Source organism: Triticum aestivum, chromosome 3B (genome assembly GCF_018294505.1).
Source record: "Triticum aestivum cultivar Chinese Spring chromosome 3B, IWGSC CS RefSeq v2.1, whole genome shotgun sequence".
Classification (NCBI taxonomy): domain Eukaryota; kingdom Viridiplantae; phylum Streptophyta; class Magnoliopsida; order Poales; family Poaceae; genus Triticum; species Triticum aestivum.
The window spans coordinates 676,717,622-676,730,143 of NC_057801.1; the positions used below are offsets into that span (position 1 = coordinate 676,717,622).

Sequence of the window (12,522 nt, forward strand, 5' to 3'; positions counted from 1 at the left end):
ACATTTTCTGGAAAAAGATAATTCTACAAACTAATAAATGAAGTCATCTATGACATGTTACTACTTTACACTATGGAAATAGTAACTTAGTCTAGTGTCATACTCGATTAATCACCACTTTACAAAACGTGGCAAAAGTCACCGCACCGATTAATTGACACTGGCAAAAAAATACTAAGAAAATTCTGATCGCGCTATACGTGGCAAATCGCCCACGTGCGGAAACAGGTGACGGTGCAGCGCGGTCGGAGGCTGCGGTCGAAACATGGCTTTCTTTCTCTCACTTATGTGTGGATTAGAACATGACCGGCCTTTAACGGTGCAGTCCGTAGCGGACATCTCAAGGTCTGATCCGGATGCTAGTAGTCAGTAGGTCCTGGCCGCCATCAGATCCGATGGATTGGCCATGGATTCGGGGGCACAACCCTTGACCTGGCCCGAGGCACACCAAGCACTCCTCCCCTAGCCGCCATCGCCGACATACAGTTAGTAACCAATTACTAACCAAGCGCTCCTCTGGCCCATTTTTTGATTACAATAATTCAAAAGAAAACCTTGAACTTGTTGACAAAAACTAAACAAAACCTTTTTTTATAGAAAGACTGTAAGGGAACCCCCTACAATATAATTGGTGTAATAAACCCAAATTGCAAGTACCATGCCTTGAACCTGGGTGGGTGGGAAGGCATCAGCCCCTTTCCATCACTAGGCTATGCCTTAGTCTGCAAAACTAAACAGAACCTTGAACTCCCAGTCCCTGGAATCAGCACACCGAACTCTCCAATCCGGTCTATTTTGAACTTTGAGAGTGTTTAGCTGGTATTCCTTGACGTGGCAAGTCAAACACTTGGATCGTTGACTAAGTTGTGTGTTCCTCTGTTCGTTCTTATCGCTGCTTGTTCGTTTATTTTTTTGGTTTCCTTTTGTTATTTCTTCTGTTTTATAATTTCTTTACCGGTTTTCTTCGGGCTTTTTCAGTTATAGGTTGTTTCTTTTCTTTCTCGATTTTCTTCGGTTTTCTTTTTTTCCCTTTTTTTGCAATGTTTCTTTCTTCGAAAAATGTTCGGGACTACAAAATTTTATTCACGTTTTAAAAAATGTTTAAACTTTATTTTTTTCCTCTTTCCAAAATTTGTTCAAAATTTATTTTTTTTCCTATTTTTCAAAAAATGTTCTTCTCTTAAAAATTGTTTGAGACTTTAAAAAATGTTAAAATTTGATAAAAATGAGTTTTAAAGAAATGCTCATAAATTCAAAAAAAGTCCGTGTTTTACAAAATTGCTCGCTACAATACCTCCCATTTTTCGAAAAATGTTTGAAGTTTGAAAAATGTTTGTGTACTAAAAAATGTTTGCTACATGGCTACAGTACCTCCTATGTTCTAAAAAAGAAAATTATGTTTCCAAAAACTGTTCAAGATTTTTGTAAAATGTTTGAGCTTAATTTTTTTTGTTCTCAACTTTGTAAAATATTCATGTTCTAAAAAATATTCAGTATTTCTAAATAGATTTTTCCGTGTTTGTTCTCAGGATCTGGCGCTGCTGTTGGCTCATTTTAATACACCACGCTGCCTAATAACGACTTAACGAGACACAAGCTCTCATTCGCTGTACTGGCTAACATCCGGCGTGTGTAGCCGAAGAGTACGCATTCGAATCCTCTCAGGGCAGCTATTTTTTGTTACATTTTTAACTGGCACGAACTGGTGGTACAATATCCGTCAATGGGCCGGCCCATAGAGGCTCCACGCAGCCAAAAATCCCGGGTTTGACCCGCATGTCAACGACCCTGTTTGACAACACTCTTAAGATTCAAAATAGACCGAGATCAGAGAATTTGATGTGTTGATTTCAGGGATTGAAAGGGGTTCAATTTAGCTTTAGTTTACAAGTTCAAGATTTGTTTTGGATTTTCTTTTCTTTTTCAATTACTAACCCAAGGCATACAGTTTATTTTCGGTATTTATCAAATAAACTGTAATTCGTTAGTAACTTTCCTACCATATATATCAATGATAAAATGGTCGAGTTAACACTTAACTTAGGCTCAAAAATAAGATCACTACCCAAGCGCTCCTCCAATCATCTTCTCGGTATTTATCAAATAAAGTGTAATTGGTTACTAACTTTCCTACCATATATACCAATGACAAAAAGTTCGGTTAAGTACTTTTGGTTACATTTATAATTTACAATACTAAATTTATGGATTAGACAAGATCTTATGTGACTTCATAAATTTCTTTAATAATGCAACCTAGTGTCCTCTTTGTTCTCTGGGCTATGGATCCTTCAAGATCGAATTCGGGTCGTCATGGGCATTTCCGGGGAGACTTCTTGACTAGCTGCGTGGATTCCAATTTTCTTTTCCAACAATAGCAAAAAACTACAAGACGACAACATCGATGTGTCATCGGTATGTGGGGGATGGAGAGGATGAAAAACATTCTTTTAAGAATTTTCTTATAATATTGGTGTTTGATTAATATAGATATTCAGCTCCTTTGAAATAAAAAAGTTAAACATCACGAGCTATAGTGTGTACCTAGTGGCGGAGCTAGGATCGAGTTACTCGGGGTGCCAAACATCAATACCTAGTTAAGAGTTGTAGAAATTACACAAAAGTAGTATCTCTGGACCTAAACTTCACAGTAGTAAATCCAACAAACAGTACAAAAATTAAGGTTAAATATAATATGGAGAGAATTCCTTATTTGGCCCTTTCTTAAAATCCCCTTCCCTTTTTGGTCCAAAATAAATTTTTTCCCCATTTTGACACTCAAACTTTATTTTGTTCCCTCGATGACATTTCCGTCTATTTTTGGCACTCATGGTGTTAAGTGTGATGTAAATAGACCATTTTGCCCCTAGTGCACTATGTGACTGTCCTGAATATCTAAGTAAAAAAGGCAATCAGTTCACTGACTTATAAAGATGTTCACTGATGTTTTGCATATATATATGTACTTCAAATTTTATTTATTTTGAATGGCACTTAAATATATTTTTCTTATATAAAATAAAATAAAAAGGCAATCAGTTCACTAACTTTATTTTATCTGTGCGTACAAAAGCAGTAGAAACACGAGCAGCCGGACACCACACACACGACCCGGTAGCTGGGAACGACGGCAGCCAGCCACGCACGCTGCCGGAGACCAGGCGCTCGCCCGTACTGAGGCAGGCCGAGCCCGAGACAATCGATCCAGTTGAAGCTAGTCCAGGCTTTCATGTGTACGTGGAAGTGCTTGTGCTACTACTAGGAAATCAATCAAGCGCATTCAAGAATCAATGAAGCTGTCTATGTGCTTGTTTGAGCCTAGCTTTGCACGTACGCATTCCAGCGATCTAAAACCAACACCAAGTGCGAGGATTCGCCCCGCCATCTCCAGCAGCAACATCAACTCGGGGTCGGGAGTAATGGCGTTTTCGGTTTTTTTTCACTGAGCTAAAGCAGGGGTAAAAAAAGACTTTTCAGGTTGCCTCTGATGGTATTAGTGGCCAAAACTGTCAGAAATGTCATTGAAGGAACAAAATGAAGTTTAGGTGTCAAAAAGGAAAGATTTTTTTACTAGGGCCAAAAAAAGAAGCAGATTTTAAGAAAGGGTCAAATAAGGAATTCTCTCTATAATATGCGAACTGTTTTCCTTTTTCATAGGACCCTTGCGTGTACCCTTTCCTTTAGATGCACATCGCCGGTGATCCCTCGGCAAGAATTATAAATTCTCGCATACAATGTCCGAAAATTTACACGCGCCACGGTCTCCAAAGGAGAAACAATGACTGATACTTCACCTTAAAAAAACAAAAAAAATGACCGTCGGTCCTTAGAATAGAATAATAAACAAAAATAGGGAACCTACAAGCATTTGCTATCATCATACCAACATACGCGTGCCAACCAACCACGTACTGAGAGTTGACAGGTGCAGTATGTGTTGTATGAATTGGTGCCCATCGTCTCCATGTTGCATCCTGCATGACTGGTCATCCAAATCTGCATGAGCTAGGATGTGATGTCCAAATAAGCTGCATGCTCAGGGCATATAAATGGGCCGATTTCCAGCCTTGATCAATCATTTGTGATAACTGATAAGAGCGTTGCCGAGCCTTCTTTTGAAGCAAGTGGGATGTATTTAACCAAAAAAAAATTGGGTGTGTACCTTGGTCTTTGAGAATTGAGATATTGGAGTAAACCAAGCGTAAATTTTGTGTAGCCCCGGCCCAAGATATATCTCCTTGAAGAAGCTGGTCATCACCTGTGTCCCCCTATTACCTTTCTAAGATTTGCATGTACGAAACAAGATGAATGCAACGAGGCCTGGACTCGTCCACACCGCCGGCCAGGACCAGCGCTACGCGCTCATGAAGGCCAACGTCGACGGCCTCAAGCCGCTCCAAGTCGGCATCGCCGTCTGCGACCACCAAGGCCAGCAGGTCGCCTGGGAGTTCAACCTCCGCGACGTCTGCCGCCTCGCCGACGCGCACGATGACAAGGCCCTCGACTACCTCGCCGAGCGCGGCCTCGACCTCGACACGCTCTGTAACCACAGTGTCGATGCCTACATGCTCGGCGCGCTGTCGTGGATCACCTACGCCGGCGCCTACCACGTGACGTACCTCCTGAATATCGTCACGGGCGGCGCCCTGCTGCCGCACGACGTGGTCGGGTTCATCGGCGCCATGCAGTATTACCTCGGCCAACAGGTCTATGACGTTGCGACGATGGCGGCCGGCTGCCCGGGCATGCCGGTGGGGCTGGACCGCATCGCCGCTAACCTACGCATCCATCCGCCGTGGGGGAGCCCTCGTTTTGCAGGCGCCGCCGGCGTGCGCGTGCTTCTGGCCTTCAGGATTTTGAAGGACGGGCAGTTTGGCGGCAACGTGGAGAGGTTTCGAGGCCTACTTCAGGGCCTGCAACATTAGTTCTTCGACGGTCAATCAGAATCACGCGAGCAACGTCGTTGGTCAAGAATTCGAATGTGCAACGGACTCATGCCGCCCGCCGCCTCTACTTGCATATGTGATCATTTAATGGTAGTAGTTCAGAAGATTGTTAGTACTAGTCTTATATATAGGTCAAGTGTTTGTTTTTCTCATGAAAAAAAACATTTGATTTTCCTTTTAGTAGTATTCAAAACTTAAACAAAAAAGGGTTTTCCCTGCTTTGTATCCCAAAGCAAACCACCATTGACACATTGCAATGCTGGGGCGAGCAGCACATCAAGCCCAAAAAAAGGAAGAAAAAACCATAAACAGCAAAGATACAAGATACCAAAGGAGCCACTAACAAGACTCGAATGCACCAAGCACAAGCTTGAACATCGAAGCCCTCGGCGAACAGGAGCCAACACATGTCGCGACTGAGCCGAGGTAGATCCCGTTGCAGGAGTATTGGCACGCTCCGTCATCCCCCTTGAGCCAAGCCATCCGGTCCGCCATCCGTCTCTACCTCCGAAGAGAGCCCCTGCCCTCTAGTCCTGGATCAGATGACACTACACCATCGACCGGCAGAGTCGCTCACCCCTGAGCTCGCATGACCAGGACTAACAGGTTGCCGGGAGGGGACGACAAGCACGACTACCGCACCAGGAAGTCGCACCACCGAGAATCGCCAACGCCGCACGCGGGAACTTCAACCGCAAGTGGCCGAGCATGGACACCACTGACGATATCCGGCAGCCACCTCCCGTGCCAAAGCCTCGACCACCACTCCGCTGCTCCAAGGTGGTGTCTTCAAGAAGAAAAACGACGCCGGAGCGCCGTCACCACCCAATCACCCGGGACGAGGAAGGAAGGGCGAGGGGGGGATTGCAAAGCCGCCTTCAAGAAGGGGAACGACGCCGAAGCGCCGCCAGCATCGTGGCTGCAGCGAACAGCCAAGGGGTTTCCCCCAATCCATCCCCCGAGAGGAAGCACCATCGCCAGATCTGCTCCAAGGGCAAATGGGGAAGCCCTAGGAGCCAGACACGCTCGTCGTCGATCTGCCACCCACACGGCCAGGAGCGGCACTCCCCGCGTCTGCATCAGCCACCCGCCGAAGGGGGGCTGACGCGCTCCCCCAGTGGCCGCTGCCACCACGCGAGGCGCAACCGCGTGGAACAGAGCAACACCAAGCCCAACGCACCGCCGCCAGGCACCGGCCCCACCACCACCGCCCGTCGCCGCGCCATCACGCCCTCGGCCAGCACCACGCCGTCGCCCGCTGGCCCCGACCCGCGCCGGCCCTAACGAGCAGGGGAAGGAAGGCCCCGCCGCCGCCGAGGCTGACCGGGCTTCGCCTGTCAGTGCGAGCCGGCGGCGCGAGGGAGGAGTCGAGGAGGAGGGGGGCCAGTGACCGGGGGCTAGGGTTTCTCCTCCGCGTCGCTCATGGGAAGGGAGGGGAGGGGGGTGTCGTGTATCCAGAACTTCCAGTCAAGGGTCCTTTTAGTGATGGTTCCCTAAAAAATGGGTTTTAGTGATACATGATGTATTTGTCGTAATACTTACTTGAGTAGTTAACATCTCCAATAGCGAACCTCTGGGTGATCGCTCGCGCTAGCCACCTCATCATTTTTACTGTGCTAGCGAGAGAGAAAAACGGAAGGGGTAAAAAGGGACGGACTCTACCGAGCCTTGTATGCTGGTGGCGAAGGGCACCACGCCTGTCTCTGTTCTGATCAACAGAACGGCCCGTTTGTGAGGAGCTTAATCGGCTGTGACTTCATATTCTCTTGGTGCGGTGTTCATGGGCATCTGCATGCTCGGGTGGACTGGAACGTCCAACCACCGCTTGCTAGAGTTGATTCGCATGTCGTTCTTGGTTCAGTAATAATGGCTATGTGTTGTACGTGTATACTCCACCACGAGGATGATGTGATGTGTGCAGTTTATCCGTACTAATCTGCGCGAGATGGGGTGTGATAATGAACATTGAGTCAAATCTGCATGAGCTGGGGTGTGATGATCAAATGAGCCGCACACATGTTATATGGGTGGGGCGTAGTTTTTTTAAAAAAATATAAAAGATGTTCCCATTTTTAAAAAATGTTCTTTTAAAAAATTATTTAAGAATTCCAAAAAATGTTAAAATTCAAAAGAATCAAGTTTTAAAGAAATGCTCATAAATTCGAAAATAATGTCTGTGTTTTACTTGCTCCCTACAATACCTCCCAGTTTTCAAAAAATGTTCAAAGTTTGAAAAATGTTTGTGCACTAAAAAATGTTCACTACATGGCTACAGTACCTCCTAGGTTTTCAAAAATTAATTGTGTTTTCAAAAAAGTCCAAGATTTTTGAAAAATATTTGAGCTTAATTTTTTTCTCAACTTTGCAAAATATCCGCGTTCTTAGAAATATTTAGTATTTCCAAACAGATTGTTTTGAGTTTGTTCTCAGGATCTGGCGCTGATGTTGGCTCAACCTTGTACAATGCAAGGTGCTTAGGAAAGGTGCTTGGACAAATAAACCAGGCTTTCTCTAAGCATCGGTGCTTATTTGTATAGGGTAGCCGCTTAATTAGGCGTCTCTCTTATAGAAATAGGCACTTATGCTTTAGAAAAATCAGGTTTATTTTTCTAAGCACCTTCCTAAGCACCTAACATTGTACAAGACCTAACACGCCCCGCAGCCTAACCACTTAACGAGACACACATGCTCGTTCGTTGTACTGGCTAATATCCGGCGGGTGTAGCCGAAGTGTCCGTGTTCGAATCCTCTCGGGGCACCTGTTTTTTTACATTTTTATAACTGGCGCGAATTGGTGGTACAATATCCGTCAACGGGCCAGCCCATAGCGGCCCCACGCAGCCAATAACACTCTTAAGGTCCAAAATAGACCGGGATCAGAGAATTCGATGCGTTGATTTCAGGGATTGAAAGGGGTTCAATTCAGCTTTCATTTACAAGTTCAAAGTTTTTTTTATAATAATATTGGTGTTTTTTTTGGTGTTTGATTAATATAGAGATTCAGCTCCTTTGAAATAAAAAAAGTTAAACATCATGAGCTACAGCGTGTACCCAGTGGCGGACCTAGCATCGAGGTACTCGGGGTGCCAAACATCAATACCTAGTTAAAAGTTGTAGAAAATACACAAAAGTAGTATGACTGGGCCTAAACTTCATAGTAAATCCAACAAATAGTACAAAAATTAAGGTTAAATACACTATACCAACTATTTTTCTTTTTCATAAAGGGTGCCATGGTTCATCTCACACACACACACACATCTACCCATGCGTGTACCCTGCACGCGCCACAGTCTCCAAGGAGAAACAACAAAGTGATACTTCACCTATCAAAAAAAGAAAAGAAAAAAACAAGACCAACGGTCCTTAGAATAGAATAATAAACAAAAAAAGGAAACCTACCAGCATTTGCTATCATCATACCAACATACGCGTGCTAACCAACAACGTACTAAGAGTTGACAGATGCAGTATGTGTTGTATGAATTGGTGCCCACCGTCCCCATATTCCATCCAGCCTGCATGACTGGTCGTCCAAATTTGCATGAGCTAGGCTGTGATATCCAAATAAGCTGCATGCTCAGGGCATATAACAACGTTTGAAATGAGTGAAATCAGCTATCTAAAAATAGTGAAATATGATCTTCGAATTGGGTGTGATTTTTTTTAGTGAAATATGCTTTTCATACACGTCACACATTTTATGGGTGTGAAATACGTGAAACTTGTTATTTCAGAATTTTGAAACTAGTTATGTAAAACTAATTATGTCAAACTTTTTTTAAATGAGTGGAATATGTTTTACGAAATAAGTGAAATTGTTTTTTGAATTGAGTCTAATAAGTTTTTTTGAAATATTTGAAATTAGTTATTTGCTTTGAGTGAAATCAGCTTTCTAAAAATAGTGAAATATGAGCTTTGAATTGAGTGAGACCAATTTTTTAAAATGAGTAAAATATGTTTTTCATACACATGACACATTTTGGGTGTGAAATACATGAAACTTGTTATTTCAGAATTTTGAAACTAGTCATGTATTACATGTCAAACTAATTATTTCAAAAAAAATAAATGAGTGAAATATGTTTTACGAAACAAGTGAAATTGTTCTTTTAATTGATATTTTTTGAATTGAATCAAATAAGTTTTTTGCAATATTTGAAATCAGTTATTTGCTTTGAGTGAAATCAGCTTTTCTAAAACTAGTGAAATACGATCTGTGAATTGGGTGAGAGCAATTTTTTAAAATGAGCGAAATATGTTTTTCATACACATGATACATTTTTGGGTGTGAAATACGTGAAACTTGTTATTTCAGAATTTCTAAACGAGTGAAATCAGTTTTTCACACTAATTATAATCCATTTCGAACTGAAATATGAAAATGAGTGATATATGTTTTCTCAATTAAGTGAAATTATTTTGCTGAAATGAGTGACATCAGTTTTTTCATATGAGTGAAATCATTTTTTAACATAGTGAAATGAAATCAGTTTTACGAAATTTGTGTAGCCAGTTCTTTGAAACAAATGAAATATGTGTTTTCAAATATGTGAAATTGGTGTTTAAATTTAGTTAAATTTATTTTTTTACACGACCGTAATACATTTTTGAAATGAGTAAAATTGTTTCTGTAAATGAGTGAAATAGGTGTTTCGGAATAAAGGAGATCAGTGTTTCAAAATGAATGAATTTAGTTTTTGAAATGAGTGAAATCGCCTTTTCGAAATGAGCGAAACCAATTCTTTGAAATGACTTAAATATGTGTTCTGATACGAGTGAAATCAATGTTTTAAAATGAGTAAAATTAGTTTTCTAAAATGAGTTAAATCTGTATTTTCGCAAAGTGTTTTTTAGCGTACCGAGATGTACTGGTGGCTCTCTCACCAATAGCATGCTATCAGCTCAAAAGGTGTACATTTGTATTCCCCTCTTCTCTCTATTTAAGTCATCGTATTTCATAAGATCGGGCCCACCATGCACATGCAAAAGGACGCATGTGTGGTCCTACTTTTCTCTTTTTACCGGTCACGGTACATAGTATAAGATGCATGTCTCTGACATTATCTCTCCTCTCTCCATCTCTAAATCCATCACTTTTAATTCCCTTTTCACTATTTAGATTGTTCATATCTTCAAAACAATTTTTTTTCAAAACTCTGTATATAGTTGAACTCCTGGAGCATAGACGTTAGAACAAGATCAATCTTGAATACATTCAAACAAGTTTGAATTTCAACGTTTGAAATGAGTGAAATCAGCTATCTAAAAATAGTGAAATATGATCTTTGAATTGTGTGAGAGTTTTTTTAGTGAAATATGCTTTTCATACACGTCACACATTTTCAGGGTGTGAAATACGTTAAACTTGTTATTTCAGAATTTTGAAACTAGTTATGTAAAACTAATTATGTCAAACTTTTTTAAATGAGTGGAATATGTTTTACAAAACAAGTGAAATTGTTTTTTGAATTGAGTCTAATAAGTTTTTTTGAAATATTTGAAATTAGTTATTTGCTTTGAGTGAAATCGGCTTTCAAAAAATAGTGAAATATGAGCTTTGAATTGAGTGAGACCAATTTTTTAAAATGAGTAAAATATGTTTTTCATATACATGACACATTTTGGGTGTGAAATACATGAAACTTGTTATTTCAGAATTTTGAAACCAGTCATGTATTACATGTCAAACTAATTATTTCAAAAAACATTAAATGAATGAAATATGTTTTACGAAACAAGTGAAATTGTTCTTTTAATTGATATTTTTTGAATTGAATCAAATAAGTTTTTTGAAATATTTGAAATCAGTTATTTTCTTTGAGTGAAATCAGCTTTTCTAAAACTAGTGAAATACGATCTTTGAATTGGGTGAGAGCAATTTTTAAAATGAGCGAAATACGTTTTTCATACACATGATACATTTTTGGGTGTGAAATACGTGAAACTTGGTATTTCAGAATTTCTAAACGAGTGAAATCAGTTTTTCACACTAATTATAATCCATTTCGAACTGAAATATGAAAATGAGTGAAATATGTTTTCTCAATTAAGTGAAATTATTTTTCTGAAATGAGTGACATCAGTTTTTTCATATGAGTGAAATCATTTTTAACATAGTGAAATGAAATCAGTTTTACGAAATTTGTGTAGCCAGTTCTTTGAAACAAATGAAATATGTGTTTTCAAATATGTGAAATTGGTGTTTAAATTTAGTTAAATTAATTTTTTTACACGACCGTAATACATTTTTGAAATGAGTAAAATTGTTTCTGTAAATGAGTGAAATGTGTGTTTCGGAATAAAGGAGATCACTGTTTCAAAATGAGTGAATTTAGTTTTCAAAATGAGTGAAATCACCTTTCGAAAAGAGCGAAGCCAATTCTTTGAAATTACTTAAATATGTGTTCTGATACGTGTGAAATCAATGTTTTAAAATGAATAAAATTAGTTTTCTAAAATGAGTTAAATATGTATTTTCGCAAAGTGTTTTTTATCAGTACCGGGATGTACTGGTGGCTCTCTCACCAATAGCATGCTATCAGCTCAAAAGGTGTACATTTGTATTCCCCTCTTCTGTCTATTTAAGTCAACGTATTTCATAAGATCAGGCCCACCATGCACATGCAGAAGGACGCATGTGTGGTCCTACTTTTCCCTTTTTACTGCTCATGGTACATAGTATAACATGCATGTCTCTGACATTATCCCTCCTCTCTCCATCTCTAAATCCATCACTTTTAATTCCCTTTTCACTATTTAGATTGTTCATATCTTCAAAACAATTTTTTTTCAAAACTTTGTATATAGTTGAACTCCTGGAGCCAAGACCTTTAGAACAAGATCAATCTTGAATACATTAAGAAAAGTTTGAATTTCAACGTTTGAAATGAGTGAAATCAGCTACCTAAAAATAGTGAAATATGATCTTCGAATTGGGTGAGATTTTTTTAGTGAAATATGCTTTTCATACACGTCACACATTTTCAGGGTGAGAAATACGTCAAACTTGTTATTTCAGAATTTTGAAACTAGTTATGTAAAACTAATTATGTCAAACTTTTTTAAATGAGTGGAATATGTTTTACGAAACAAGTGAAATTGTTTTTTGAATTGAGTCCAATAAGGTTTTTTGAAATATTTGAAATTAGTTATTTGCTTTGAGTGAAATCGGCTTTCAAAAAATAGTGAAATATGAGCTTTGAATTGAGTGAGACCAATTTTTTAAAATGAGTAAAATATGTTTTTCATACACATGACACATTTTGGGTGTGAAATACATGAAACTTGTTATTTCAGAATTTTGAAACTAGTCATGTATTACATGTCAAACTAATTATTTCAAAAAACATTAAATGAGTGAAATATGTTTTACGAAACAAGTGAAATTGTTCTTTTAATTGATATTTTTGAATTGAATCAAATAAGTTTTTTGAAATATTTGAAATCAGTTATTTGCTTTGAGTGAAATCAGCTTTTCTAAAACTAGTGAAATACGATCTTCGAATTGGGTGAGAGCAATTTTTAAAAATGAGTGAAATATGTTTTTCATACACATGATACATTTTTGGGTGTG

The 12,522-nt window shown here is 39.6% G+C and overlaps 1 protein-coding gene across 1 annotated transcript; it reads left to right on the forward strand.

Moving 5' to 3' along the window:
- Window positions 1-4,304: 4,304 nt before the first annotated feature.
- LOC123067681 (putative CCR4-associated factor 1 homolog 3) lies at window positions 4,305-4,925 on the forward strand. Its single transcript, XM_044490377.1, has one exon. It carries the CDS (start codon window positions 4,305-4,307, stop codon window positions 4,923-4,925), a length of 621 nt encoding a protein of 206 aa, XP_044346312.1.
- The last annotated feature ends 7,597 nt before the right edge of the window (window positions 4,926-12,522 follow it).